Source organism: Bombus huntii, chromosome 2 (genome assembly GCF_024542735.1).
Source record: "Bombus huntii isolate Logan2020A chromosome 2, iyBomHunt1.1, whole genome shotgun sequence".
NCBI lineage: Eukaryota > Metazoa > Arthropoda > Insecta > Hymenoptera > Apidae > Bombus > Bombus huntii.
Genome location: NC_066239.1, coordinates 16,663,707 through 16,677,776, shown reverse-complemented (window position 1 = coordinate 16,677,776; position 14,070 = coordinate 16,663,707). Strand labels below are relative to the sequence as shown.

Genomic DNA, 14,070 nt, shown 5'->3' with positions numbered 1-14,070 from the left:
TCGTGAATTTATTAAAAAGATTATAACGTTTGCTCGCCTCGCTGAAATTAAATTTTTTACGCGCGGCTCTAAAGACAGAAAAATTGATTAAAATCATCTTCCCATAAGGAAAGATCGTAATTTTTAATAATACGTTTATTTTTACGTTTATACGTTTATTTTATATCTTATTTTTAATCTTCTTGGAATAAGTTTTCAATATTTAACGCAGCAATTATTGTCACGCTTTTGCACGAAACCAGTAGGGGGTTGCCTTAAAAATTCATGGCAAAATTTTCTAAACTGCTACGGATATTATATGTCAATCATTTCCTCTAGCGTATCCCATTTATAATATTCCTTAAGAAAAGATTCAGTTACATCATTTTTCCATTCAGCTTCCTTGATTGAAAAATCTGGAATAAGGAAACACTACCGTAGTAAATTAAACGAGATTTGCGGTAGTAACGTTTCCATAATAGCCTTAAAGTACAGATTGTTGCACATAATTTTCGCTAATCGTATTTGGTTGGTTTAGTTTGTCAGGATTAAGTTTCCTAATGGAAAGAGGATCCTGTTCTTTATCTTTCTTAAGAAAAAGAAACAGCACGAAAATAAACGGGTTACGTAACGGAATGTATAGAACAAAACTGTTTGCAAGGAAATTATTGGAAAGAAGAAAAATATGCCAAGGTGGCGCGTGACCAGAATACCGTTTAAATTCGAGTTTGCATAAAATATGAGTATCGTATCGCCGTAATTTTCGATGCAGCCTGACGAAAAGAAACGCGTATAGATTTTTGGCCGGTGCAAAAAAGCTCGTTCACGGCAACAACACCGTTTTCGGTGTAAAATTGCCTGTAATCGACGAAGACCGCTTTTGGTAACGCCCAAACCGAAACATTTCAGTTTCCAACTATGTAGCAGTTTCGAATTTGTTCCTATGTGAAATCCTATGTGAATGGCGTAACCAGGTTTTGTGATATTTGAAACCTGCGACAAGCGTCTGTGTACAAGGTGTTTCATACAAAATGAGTATCTCTAAACTTTAACCGTAGATTTTATACGTCTAAATTTGACGAGATAGCATCATGCGTAAAAAAAAGTCAAACTAGAACTGTTTTCATTTTGAAAGTAACAGTGTCAATCTTTTTGATTGACAATGGAGGTTTCGAACCAGGTTATATGTATATTAGCGTAGGCAAAACTGATGGAAGTTATGTGGTTTCATAGTACATAGAAAGTACGATGGTTTATGAAAATTCATATTTTTATAAACGAAATTACACGTAGATAAACGAACCATACGTGATTTGTTTTATGATCTGCAGATTATATGGGGCACGTACTTTGGATATTTTCTATATTTTTGCGCATTGAAATTTTTCATAAATGCCTCAACGTTCTTAGTCTAGTCATATCGTAGAACAGTCTTTAATTATTTCTACAGGCTACGAGTCACGTAATTATATAGAATAATTAATTATAGGAATATTTTTAAACAATTATCTCTATTTTTTTTTTTTTTAATTCTTTTCTTCCATAGTTTCATACTACAATTTATTACAGGAAATATCGGGAAAAGGTTGGTTTGAAAATTCCTAAACAATTTTTACAATTTCTGCTACACAAAATGGATTTTGTTCTCGATAGTCCTAAAGCATTTTCGTAATAACACCGGGAGTATCGTAATTCAGAATCTCTGGATATTGTGATAAATATAACAGTAGTATAGCGATCCGAAATTGGAAGAACGCGTTTGCGTCTCGCGGGGGATGATTTTTCTGATTTGTGTCGACACGACCTTTTGTTCCGCGTATTTTCCACCATTCTACGTTCATGAAATATGTAACTTTCTGACTTTGCCCATTATTCTTATTTCCCTGCTGTTTATATGTTCATGTTTGCTTCTTAGCTTCATCAAGTAGCTACCGTCCATGCTTCTACTATACAAATTTTATTGCCTCTCGTCGTTTCTTTCATTTATTCCACTCGAATCGAATACTCGCTGAATATAACATCCGGCGGAATTGTATCATCCACTTCGTCATTATTTACATAACGGCCACTCTGATAAGATTAAGGCACCAGTTTTTCAACGATGACTTATACCTTTCGATGATTTATCTCGCATCATTTCCATTGATGCACCCTTATGAATGAAACGAGAAGTTAATTGGAAAGATTTAATCGAAACGAATGATATTCGATTTTCGTTTTTGCAATTATTAAAATCGTACAAGTGTTTCTGTTAGCTTTCATTGACTCTGTAACTATAACTTTAACCGACTGGTCGTATGTACACGTTAAGAGTTAAGTTTCTGATAAAAGTGGAGACTTGGTACATGGAACGCGCAATAACACGAATCACAATATTCATCGTTCCAAACCGAAGAATTTTTTCTCTTCTTTGCACTTTCCTGTATCTGTAAACGAAGATATTAAAACGGACAAAATAAACAAAACACCCTGTATATCACATTCCATGTTTTCATTAAAATATGGCATTCGATACGTTCACGTTGTAACATATTCACGTTTAACACGCGTTCATGATATTCGTTCTCTGCGTTGCATACACCGATAAATAATATTTTCGTAAAATTTCTATCTATAGTATTTTAAAATTTTGTATGCGTGCGCCGTATGAATTATAATGAAAGTTTTTCGTAATCTCCGGATTTTTACAAGTCGCAGTTACAGATACGTATATATGTACATGTATAGACCAGCACATAGCTCGTAAGATTCTAAACGAATTTCATGATACCGCGTGTCCGTCATATTTAACAAGAATCCAAAATCAATTTCCATCGCATGCATGCGAGCGTGGTAACGTCTGGTTAGCAGGACCAAATGGAAGCTTTCCTCCTAACTAAGTAAACAAGCATTATTTGCATTAAATTATACTTAACGTGCTTCAAAGTATGTTTAAACTTGTCGCGAGGCATGATATTTATCGTTGCCGAGATTCCAACGATCGATACACATTACGCGCGAGCATACTTCCGCCGTAGCGACGAGTGACTTCCTGCTTCTTCCGTTGAAAATTAATCTTGAATTTTTCAAACGATTTCAATCGTCGTTCTTTTATCGATCAGGTAAATATTTCTATTCGCTTTACTTCCTCTAGGATCGTACCACATTACGTCATGTGACACAGATATGTCTTAATTTCTCAATTTAATCACCCACTGTATTTATTTGTTTATCTAATATCGCTACACACCTTTCGTTTATTTATTCGTGAATCGTTTTGTTCCTGTTCGTACGATTGGAGTGATACGACAAAAATAAACTTTGATTTCTTACTTTTCGTGTACTTGGACATTTTTCTCCCCTTTGAAATCACCAATCAAATCGATGAAGTATTTTTAGGATAAAGAACAATTAGCGTAGAAGAAAGATAAATACAACATGTTTTCCACAAGATATATTGTAAAACATATTGTGTAATTATTACCTACCAATATCTAAAATAATAAATTTACCGGATTGTTTGGAAGGTTGGTAGTAAAATAAAAAAAAAAAAGATCGAAGAATTAGTGTAACGTGTATCGAGATTTATAGAATGAGAAATGTCATCAAGCTGAATCAGATTATCATATCGTTAAATAAGATATATGCATCTTTCTTTTTCGATGACTTTGTGTTATTTATCGGACGACTGATCGCTGTCTTGATAAACAGGCCTCAACGTTTTATAAATCGCATTATGTATTCTGAAATGTCGGTTTGCATACATAGCCTGATCGTCATATGTAGAAGAGTGTCGTTTACTTCAATTGAGGAAGAGGCTGAAGAGCTTCATACGCAAGGGAGCCAGGGCTCTGCTTCATTGTTTGGACATTTCCAGGAATATTTTTCCGAGGAAAATTCGCTTCAGTAGTAAAAAAATTGAGGATTTTCGCTTCACTGTGCAGGATGGAAATGTAAACTTGGAAAGTATATTACATATGTAGAAGTTAATCAAATGGAGATTCGAAAAAATAGATCGGCTACGTTGATGCAGTAAACTATTTTGCGAATTTAACCGTGGCAAGAAAAAAAGCTTGCATGCATTCCGCGTGCATTATTTAAAACGTTTCAAATAACGTTCTAGAATAAAACGGGCGGGAAGTTTTTCCCGTGAAATATTTAATTTATACAGTTTGGTTTAGAGCAATTGGTTGAAACAGGATTTAATTTTTATTTTAATCGGCGCCCCGGGAACGCGTTGTTTCGAATATGGAAGCAGAACATTTTTTCGAAATTTAAAAAAAGAAAATATCCGACGAAACGTGTTCGTCATATAGATATCATGATAATCAAATTTGTTCCATTTCGTCATATCCGTTTGGTCAGAAAAATTATTCCCATCGTCAAAGGAACGTTGTTCCTTCTTCGAGGAACGAGTACGGTGTATCGCGAATAATTTTTAAAGAACGCTGGAACGAAAAAACGTTATTCTAGTCATCGAAATACTATGATACATTGTATTTGTCTAATTAATATCATAATAGGTGTATAAATCTTTTTATGGAAATATAAAACAGCACGTTAACCGTGACAAATAAACGTGTATCAATCGAAAATTTGCAACATTCTAGGCTTTTGTAGGAAAAATTCACGAGAAGTATTAATCGTATGAACATAGATTTTAAAGAGCTTTTTTTGATAGAACAAGATTGAACGTGTTAACAGGAATTTTCAAAAATCAGCTGCAAAAATTCGTTGCCGTGAAAGGCAGAAAATTTCTCGTAAAAAGGATCGTAATGGTTTCAGTGAGTAACAGGAGGTAGACGTATAATTCAACAGCATTGAATCTCATAAACTCAGAAATCTCTCATAAATCTCATATTACTTTTATTGCACAAGCCAATGCTATTATCAGAAATATTATTTGCTCCAACATTATGTGTTCTTAATGCAAAGTTTCAGAGTATTATTAGTAAGTAATCTGAGAATTTATAATTTTGTAGTTATCTCATACTTCAGGATTTCCTTAAATCGTTTCTCAATCTCCAGAAGCTCACTAACTGTGCTATCGTTTGTGGCATGCACAAAGCGAATAGTAATTCTCTTGTATGGCTACCAATATCCTGGAATTTTACAGATATTGCTCAACCGTGAGACTGTTCGCTCGCAGCCGTTCTCTGCATTCAATATCAATATCAATGATCCACAAATTCCAATTTCGAATCGCATAAAATTCTTTCGTGTCCATTAAACGTCGAATGTGCATGAATCAAAAGAAAGGGAAAAAAGGAATGAAAAAGGGATGAAAAAAGTCGAGTGTGAAGCCAATACGGACCAACACGACCACGTCGATAATATTCTCGATTTACAGTGTGGGTACTCAACCTTTTCGCGAATGCATATCATCAGATTCAACATTGAAAAATTGCAGTATGCAGCGCGAAGAGTAATATATCTTATAACGTACCTACATTGCACGAAACTAGGACTATATGCTTATTATAGTAAGCGTTATTCGACTAGGCTTAACATCTCAAAAAAAATTTTTTTTTTATTTATTTGTTTACATTTTACAATTTGTCCAGTAGGACATTTGGTAAAATATTATAGCTTTGTGATATAGTAATATAGCATGTGGATGGCTACCCCCAGTGGGATACCATCTTCGAATTCTCAAAATTCAACTTCGAACCTGGTACAGAATGATCAAACTTGTACGTTGCAAGATACTGTTAGATTTCAATATAATAATAATTAAATTCGAAGAATGAAAAACTACCGGGTATTTTAAGTTCAATAATAATAATAAATAATAAGAGCAATAAACACGAATTATGATAATTTTAACTGAGAATATTAAGCTTATCCGATAAACTTCTTACCCATTGCTGAGAAGGAGCTGTATATCCGTAGAAAACTACGGTCATTTAATATATGGATATCGATTGTTTGATTTTGTAAGGAAAATATACGGATGTTTATCTATGGTACACAGAATTTCCACTCCAAAATTCTGATGTGTTGATCTATGTACATTCCTTTTCGTATCTCTTAGCTTTCACGCTATTTGGTCTGATGAATTATTCCAATATCTAGTTATCTCTGAGGTGAATGTTTTCCCAGCAATAGATACGTTCTTTATACACAAAAGAAAACAGTTATCTGTTATCCTTTACCTGCTGTTACTGCTTGTATTTATCAAACGTTTGGCAAATATGTTATTTGAAAACAATTTACTTCTTAAGTAAGATTTTCGAATTACGTTTCAAGCAATTTTATTTCCAACTCACGTCTTATCTTCCTCGGAGTAATTATTTGATCTTTTTACTTGTCGTTTTATTTGGAGTATCTAATTATTTGACCTACTTTTCTTTTCTCTCTCTCTTTTTTTATTTTATTTGGAGCAATCGTTTGAACTTTTGAGTCAATATTTTCATGTCAAATATAACGTGCTAGATTCTTCCTTCTAACTCTCGCGTTCAATAATCCCACTTTGGTTGAGAACCTCTGATTTATAGCATTCCCGATCGACACGGAAAATCGAGTATGAGATCTCGTTTAAGTGCGATTTCCGCGTCGATCGCAGCCAGCAATTTCCACGCGATAAATAAATCTTACGGATCGTCAGCGACGTGCCCGTTTTCCAAGTGGAATCCGAGCATCAGCCGCGTGTACCGGTAACGAAGATTGATTCCGCCGGTGGCCCCAGACTTTGATGAATCGGCGTTCGTTCATCCGCCGAGTTTTCCATTTAAGTTTCACATTGATCCCTTTAGCCTACCCCTTTCGCCTGTTTTTGCGCTTCGTGAAGACGTTCGGACTGATAATGCGCGACCTTTTACGCTATTAAGATGATCGATCGCCGCGACGTTTTCGTCCATTCTGCTGAACGGCTTAATTTACAGGCTGCTAATTCATATTTGGCTTTTAGGGCACGTGTTCTGACCGCTTGTGTTCGTGCTCGTTTCAGAAGTCACGATCAAGGGTTGACAAGAGAATGCGAGCAGAAATACTAAATTAAATAAAGTAAAATTTGTCAGAGGTTCTCGATCAATTGTAACGAGCAAGCTTTCCAACATTTATGGCTAGCAATGTGCATATGAGATAAATACTTCTATAATTATTATTAAAATTACTTCTCGAATAAAAATGTTCGACGGAGGTATGATACGTTCCACTGGATTTACATTTTGCGCTTTTAAAAAGAAATGAATAAAGTAGAGTGGCTGAGAGAGCAAAGGGACGAGAGAGACGCAACGCTAGAGTGAGATTTGCCCGCAAATGGTCTCGATCGATCAATCCAATTTGGCCGAAGAATAGTTTGAAGGTGTCTGTGCCATCGAATTCGAGTGGTCTGGCTCTAAGATCTCTTTCTCGATAAAATTACGTCTCCGACGAAGCAATTAACCGGTACCATATAAAAAAGGACGGAGAAGAAGAAGAAGAAGAAGAAGAAAATATCGTATCTTCGGATCGTGTAGAAAAAAACGCATAGACTCGTCTCATCTTTTCCTTTCTTCCTCTCTCTTCCTTTCTGTACAAATTGCCCGACTCACAGAGAAGATCGTGGCACGTTTCGGGTGACTCATGTAGGTCAATATAAACCGTGACGGCTGAGCAATATCGGAAGGAAAAAAGTTTTTCTTTGAGAGGAACTGAAACGACGGAGAAGAGGTTCGACGAGGGTCTGTCGACCAGCCTTGACCCTCTACAACCTCTACCGACGCTCCTCTACTCGACCGCGTTTCTTTCGTCGAGAATCGTCACAATTTTAAAGCGCTGTTCGTACATAGTTTATTCAAGCCTATCGGCGAACGATAGAGCTTGATGGTTTTTGTTTGACCTCAATGATCATCGTTTTGTCCCTTTGATCATCGTGTAGACAATGGAAACCGATGACCCTTCTAAATCGTTTGAAAGGTGGCGAACAGGATGACGTGATTTATACGTGCACCATGAATTCCGTGAATCCGCTGTCATCTTCTGTCTTTCCACCCTCTTTCTTTCGTGTTTCCTTGTTTTCTTCCTCTTCTTTCTTTATTTTTGTTTTTGTTTTTTTTATTTTGCTTTTTATAGCCACGTGAAAGTGTGCGGATTCTGTCAACGTTTCCATTTGGACAGGGGACAGGGACAAAGTTTCATGGAGCACAAAAAATTTCCCAGTTCTTGCAACGTGTTCGTTCGTCCTGTGACGTGGCGCATTCATTACATCGATCTCGCGTTCTTGCAATCAACGAACGTGTTTTTGTTACGTTCTATGTACAACTGCTATAGATTATTTGGTGAACGAACATTTGCCCCAGTACGTTCCCTTTTCAATTTAATTTCTATTTCTTCGTTTCGCAAGTGGAGGAAGAAATTTCTGAGCTCGCTGATGCTGTAGAATATTACGTGAAAATAGGGATAACAAAGAAACAAGGGAAATGGGTAGATTACCGTATTCTCGACACGTAACGTTTATCGATTATGCCATTAAAGAGCCGCTAACGAGGTTCCGGCTGTTTTCGAATCCCGTTAAACCGATTTCGCGAGCGCTTCAGTTTTTTCTCTTTCTTTTTTTTCGAACAACCCCTACAGACTAAGAGGATTGTACGGAACGTGGATCTTATTTTCCTCCGGTTTTACTATCGTTTACTTCGTTCAACAACCATTTAAAGCGTTATAGACGACCCTGCTGTACCCGAGACATTCTTTAACAGAGAATTTCATTGAAATTGCAGAAACACGGGCCCCGGATGAAATGTGCTGCCTGCAGAGTGGTAGCTCACGCTGTGTGCGCGGTGAGTCTGAACTTCGCTTGTAAATCTAGCTTCCGGGATGTCGGGGTCCGCCAGTATCGGGAACAGACGAACACTCACCACCACTGGGTACACCGACGATCACAGAAGGGCAAATGCGCAAATTGCGGCAAGTCGTTCCAATCGAAGCTGAGCTTCACCTCGAAGGAGATTGTCGCGGTGAGCTGCAGCTGGTGCAAGCTGGCCTATCACAACAAGGAGGCGTGCTTCAACGTTCAGAAGATCGGAGAAAACTGCGAGTTAGGTATTCACGCGTCTATCGTAGTGCCGCCATCCTGGATCGTGAAGCTTCCCAGGAAGGGCAGTTTCAAGAGTAGCTTGAGAAAATCGCCGAGAAAGAAGAAATCTGGAAGCGGTGCTGGCACTGTGTCCAACAGAAAGAAATCGAAAGAAAAGGATAAGGATAAAGAACAGGATAAGGATCAGGGGATGCTTTGGGTGGTGAAACCTATACCTACGCCATCTGTGAAACCGGTGCTGGTTTTCATTAACCCAAAATCGGGCGGCAATCAGGGAGCCAAGCTTTTACAGAAATTCCAGTGGCTGTTGAATCCGAGGCAAGTCTTCGATCTGACCCAGGGCGGACCCAAGATGGGGTAAGTTTATGCACAATAAATAGACTGACAACTTGGATATATATTTTTATCAACGTTAATTTAAAGACGTCGAATTTCTATAGCGATCTGTTTCATCCGATTTAAACACGAAGAGTATAGGAATACGAGGTTTTTCTTTTATTTTCCTATTTCTCGTTTAGAAAGAAACAGTTTTAAGATTTAATATAAGATTGTTGGTACATTCGGTTTTGGAGCTAAATGTTTGACGTACATTGGAAATGTTGAGCCGAAATAATGGTATAGGAACACTAAATTTACACTTAGAATTTATATCAGAATAGTTATGTATTTATTTGATAAGCGATTTCAAAGATATTCATCGATACACACTTGCACGCGTCTCAGCACTTTCTTCCATATCCGACTGTTAACCGACTGAACAGTTTACATTCATTTGTTTTCGAGACGCCGCACACACACACACACACACACATACTTCCACACACTGATATTCACATACGAGTATTACTACTACGCAGCTAACCTAGTCTAGCCATAAAATTATACATATCTCATTAGGAAATCTTAAATTACACGCAGGTTTCGATAAAATCGCTAATACAGGGTGGTTGGTAACTGGTGGTACAAGCGGAAAGGGGGTGGATTCTACGCGAAAAAAGAAGTCGAAAATATAGAATAAAAAAATTTTTTTTTTTTTCAATTTTTCCATCGAGACAACGATCTACAGTGAGGTCCGTTATAACGTACCGCACGCGTACCCAGCGAAAATTCAAAGTCGATTTTCTCGAAAACAAAGCCTCAAACGAAAACTTTTTATTCTATATTTTCGACTTCTTTTTTCGCGTAGAATCGCCCCCTTTCCGCTTGTACCACCATTTACCAACCACCCTGTATATCGGTAGTACGATTGTGACGATTTTTTAAATGTATCTACTTGCGATCCTTTCATATGTTCGCATACTGTATGCTTCTTGTAAATCTTTACGCATTTTGATTTTCCATAAACGAGATATATCCTATAAATATCCGCACTCTAATAAGAGATAAGAGAAGATAAAACGGAGATGGTGTATACGTATATCGATCTGTGGTACTGCGTTCATTCAAGTGGTAAGATATTTCACGATGTTGTGGAATCGTAAATTGTGAGACGTTACCTATAGGTGAACGCATTTGACGTGTATCGCTAATTGAAAATTTATTTTATATCCACCGTTGGTTATTGTGGATGTTTACGATGGGCAACTTATCTCTCGAACAATTCCTTTGTTGTTCCAGCTTCTCGACATTTTTTTTTTTTCATTGGAGAAACTAATTTCTTTATTATTTTCTTACGTTGTTTAGTTTCTCATGTTTCAATGACGAATATAATTTATTTAATTAATTTCTTTCGTTTCACTTAATTCGTAGAATATTTACCCTTCGAAGGATCTGTTTTAAAGGGCAGAAAGGAAAGAAATATTTTGCATGCTATTTTCTATTTCAGTAGTCAGGGTTATGGTAAGGAATTAGGTTAACTGAATGGAAATTCAGTTGAATTAGTTCATTGGTCTTGTCGAAAAGGCGAGAGGGATATTGGAAAATATGACAAATGAACAAGGGATTTAATTAAAGTTGCACTTTCTGGCTCGCAGGCCTAGTTGAATAAAGGTGAAGCTTTTAGAATAAAGGTCGTCGCTACGGTATTATCGGAACTTCCTTTGAGAGTTTATTCAAAAGTTCTAGCGTTTCATTTGGTTGCTTTCACTACGACACAGTGAACAACATTGTCTACGAATATACCGTAACTTTGTGCATACGATGATACAAATTTCTTGAAACTTACCTACCAATCAACTTTCCTGTATTTTTCTAACGAACCACTTGTAACATTTTTCCTCGCTATTCATCGAATATTTGAAATGTGTTAATTATGCAAATGAAATTTGCTACATCTGACGATAACGAAAATAGGAACAAGTAGCTTTCTTTTTACTTTAACATTGATTTGCAAGCGATATTGTTGTCGAAATTGCATTTGGTATAGGTATGGACAAACATCGTGAAATGTAGTATGCATGTGATGGCGTTATCGTCCTTCGAAATTTCACTTTTGAAATATTCGTGTATTACATTGAATAAAAAGCATGTTACAGTGGATTGAAAATATGACAAACATTTGTTACGTCGAGTGAAACGCATTTAATAATGCGTTAAAAATTCTTCAAATACGTATCACATACGCTACAAGCTGCTGCTTGATTTTATTAATCAAGTGTTTGAAAATAAAAGCCATCAATCGGTTAGCTTCATTTTATTTCGAACGATTCGAGATATCCAGCAGTGAATCGACGAAACTATTCGGACAATAATTTTTAATTACCAAATACTCGGTGCTAGGTGACTCGTGATAATCACATTTCGGTTAAGTTGTTTGATTTTCTAGTACGTTTTAATTAAATATGTATATTTGTGTGCACGCGTACATGCACCTTTATACTCCATGTTATAAAATTATTTATCGCATAATATACGTAGACAATAACAAATATCCTATAATCCTACAATTTAATCGACTATTGTTATTATCGATTGTTCAACTACCTTTGTGATCTCTGCGAGGTATATACATGTGCTTGCACTAACTGGTCCTTTCTATGTGCAATATGTTTCCAGATTTATTTCGAATTTCATCAATACAATCTTGATAATCATTACAGCGTAAATAAAATTTTAGTCAATAAAAGGTGCCTACAAACGTTTGAATACCTTCGCGAACTTGTTGTTATAACGCGAAAGGCAAATAAAGAAGAAACTGTTTCCTCGAAAAAGAAAATATTTCCTCGCTTTCAGGTTGGAATTATTCAAGACAGTTCCTAATCTACGAGTTCTGGCGTGTGGCGGCGACGGTACGGTCGGTTGGGTATTATCGATCCTGGATCAGATCGGTGCATCTCCTCCACCAGCGGTGGGCGTGCTTCCTCTGGGAACCGGAAACGATCTGGCCAGGGCATTAGGATGGGGCGGCGGTTACACCGACGAGCCAATTGGGAAGATTTTGACGAATATCGGAGAGAGCGATACGACGTTGTTGGATAGATGGCAACTGGTAGTGGAGAGGAATCCTGATGCGCAAGGCGACGATGATAATGGCAAAGGCAAAGAGAATCTACCTCTGAACGTCGTTAATAATTACTTCTCTCTTGGCGTGGATGCGCACATTGCCCTTGAATTTCACGAAGCTCGAGGTTAGTCTCTAAGGTCTCATCCTCCGGCCCTCCCGAAATAGGTTTTCCCTAGCGGTATGCAACAGTTTGTTTAAATTATTTAGAAACGTTCCGTCGGTACCGTTGAACCGTCGAAGAACCCTGCAAAGTAGTTAGGGACCTGTTGCTATATTTCATGCGAACGTCTTTCACTGAAATGCCATATTTTAGACCCCTGAGTGGCCGTGTGTTTTCTATGTGGCTGGGAACGAGAGTGAATGTAGAGTGAGAGGATGTAAGGACGTTTTGAGGGTGAATGGTTGTGAAGGATCGATAGTTTAGGGGTTAGAGAAGCTTTAAGAGAAGATGTGGCAGAATTCTTTGCGAGGTTTAATCCGTTAACCCAGTTGATCTCTTGGCTAGACGTTTTTATAATTATGAAACAGGAGAATTTCAACTGGTAAGGAAATTGGGTATCTAATTGACAAATTAATTTGTCTGATCCGGTTAATAGATCGAAGTAAAATCCTTACATTGTACATTTTTTTGTTATCAAGTATCAAAAGTATTTGTAACAAAAGTATATCTATACCTTCCATTCAGCTCGTTCGAATTAAATGACGATAGTTAAATATAATTAGTTGTCGGATCTGAATATTTCGACTGGTATAAATATTTCAGATATTCCGACTGTTACGAATATTTCAAGCATATCGACTGCCAAGTAAAAATATTTTAGTCGAGTCTCAAAATATAAAGTTGCCTAGGAAAGAGAAAGAAACTTAAGAAACAAGTTAGCCGATAAATCTATTTGCGGAGGACCCTTATTGAAATGCGCTGAATATTTCAACCACTATACCAGTCATAAATGTTATTTCTATAAATTCTTGAAAGTTGATCAAATATTTATATGGAAAGACAAAGTAGTATAAAAGTATTCGACTGTTTTGCAGAGGCACATCCAGAAAGATTTAACTCGCGGCTACGAAACAAAGTGTTTTATGGTCAAATGGGTGGTAAGGATCTCGTGCGACGAAAATGGAAGGATCTCTCAGAATTCGTGACGTTGGACTGCGACGGCCAGGATATGACACCGAAATTGAAGGAGCATCGAGTTCACGCTATAGTCTTCTTGAACATTGCCTCGTACGGCGGCGGAACGCATCCTTGGGGTGCTGCGAGTGGAACCAAAGAACCATCGACGGAAGATGGAATGATCGAGGTTGTTGGTTTAACGACGTACCAGCTTCCGCTTCTTCAAGCAGGTGGACACGGCACCTGCATTGCTCAATGTAGCACAGCTAAGCTGGTTACTACAAGGACCATTCCAATGCAGGTAAATTTTCCTCATGGGGAACCTTTTATCCTCAAGTGCTATGATGAAATATCAGGTCTCGATACAAGTATTCATTTTCTCACGGGGTCTCGACCTATCTCACTGAAACATACAAATTTCGACTTCTTTATATTACAATTATAATTCTTTATATTTAATTATAATTGTAAGGATCGATCAAAAAATTCTAATAACATTTATCGCTTCTGAGTTATTCCAGGAGCTCTGCCAGCCGC

The 14,070-nt window shown here is 37.2% G+C and overlaps 2 protein-coding genes across 9 annotated transcripts in view; both read left to right on the top strand.

Annotated features, from left to right (window-relative positions):
• LOC126878149 (transmembrane reductase CYB561D2-like) overlaps positions 1–14,070 on the top strand; it is a 146,396-nt gene that overhangs the window by 65,314 nt on the left and 67,012 nt on the right. The window lies entirely within an intron of this gene.
• LOC126878095 (eye-specific diacylglycerol kinase) overlaps positions 1–14,070 on the top strand; it is a 53,374-nt gene that overhangs the window by 26,633 nt on the left and 12,671 nt on the right. For all 8 annotated transcript variants that reach the window (XR_007695562.1, XR_007695561.1, XR_007695556.1 and 5 more), the window contains exons 3-5: positions 8,658–9,331; positions 12,146–12,540; positions 13,452–13,834. Coding sequence is in view for 1 of the 8 variants with exons in the window: in XM_050640552.1 (XP_050496509.1) it covers positions 8,658–9,331; positions 12,146–12,540; positions 13,452–13,834 (1,452 nt within the window). In the remaining 7 variants the exon portion in view is untranslated. The remainder of the gene's footprint in view (positions 1–8,657; positions 9,332–12,145; positions 12,541–13,451; positions 13,835–14,070) is intronic.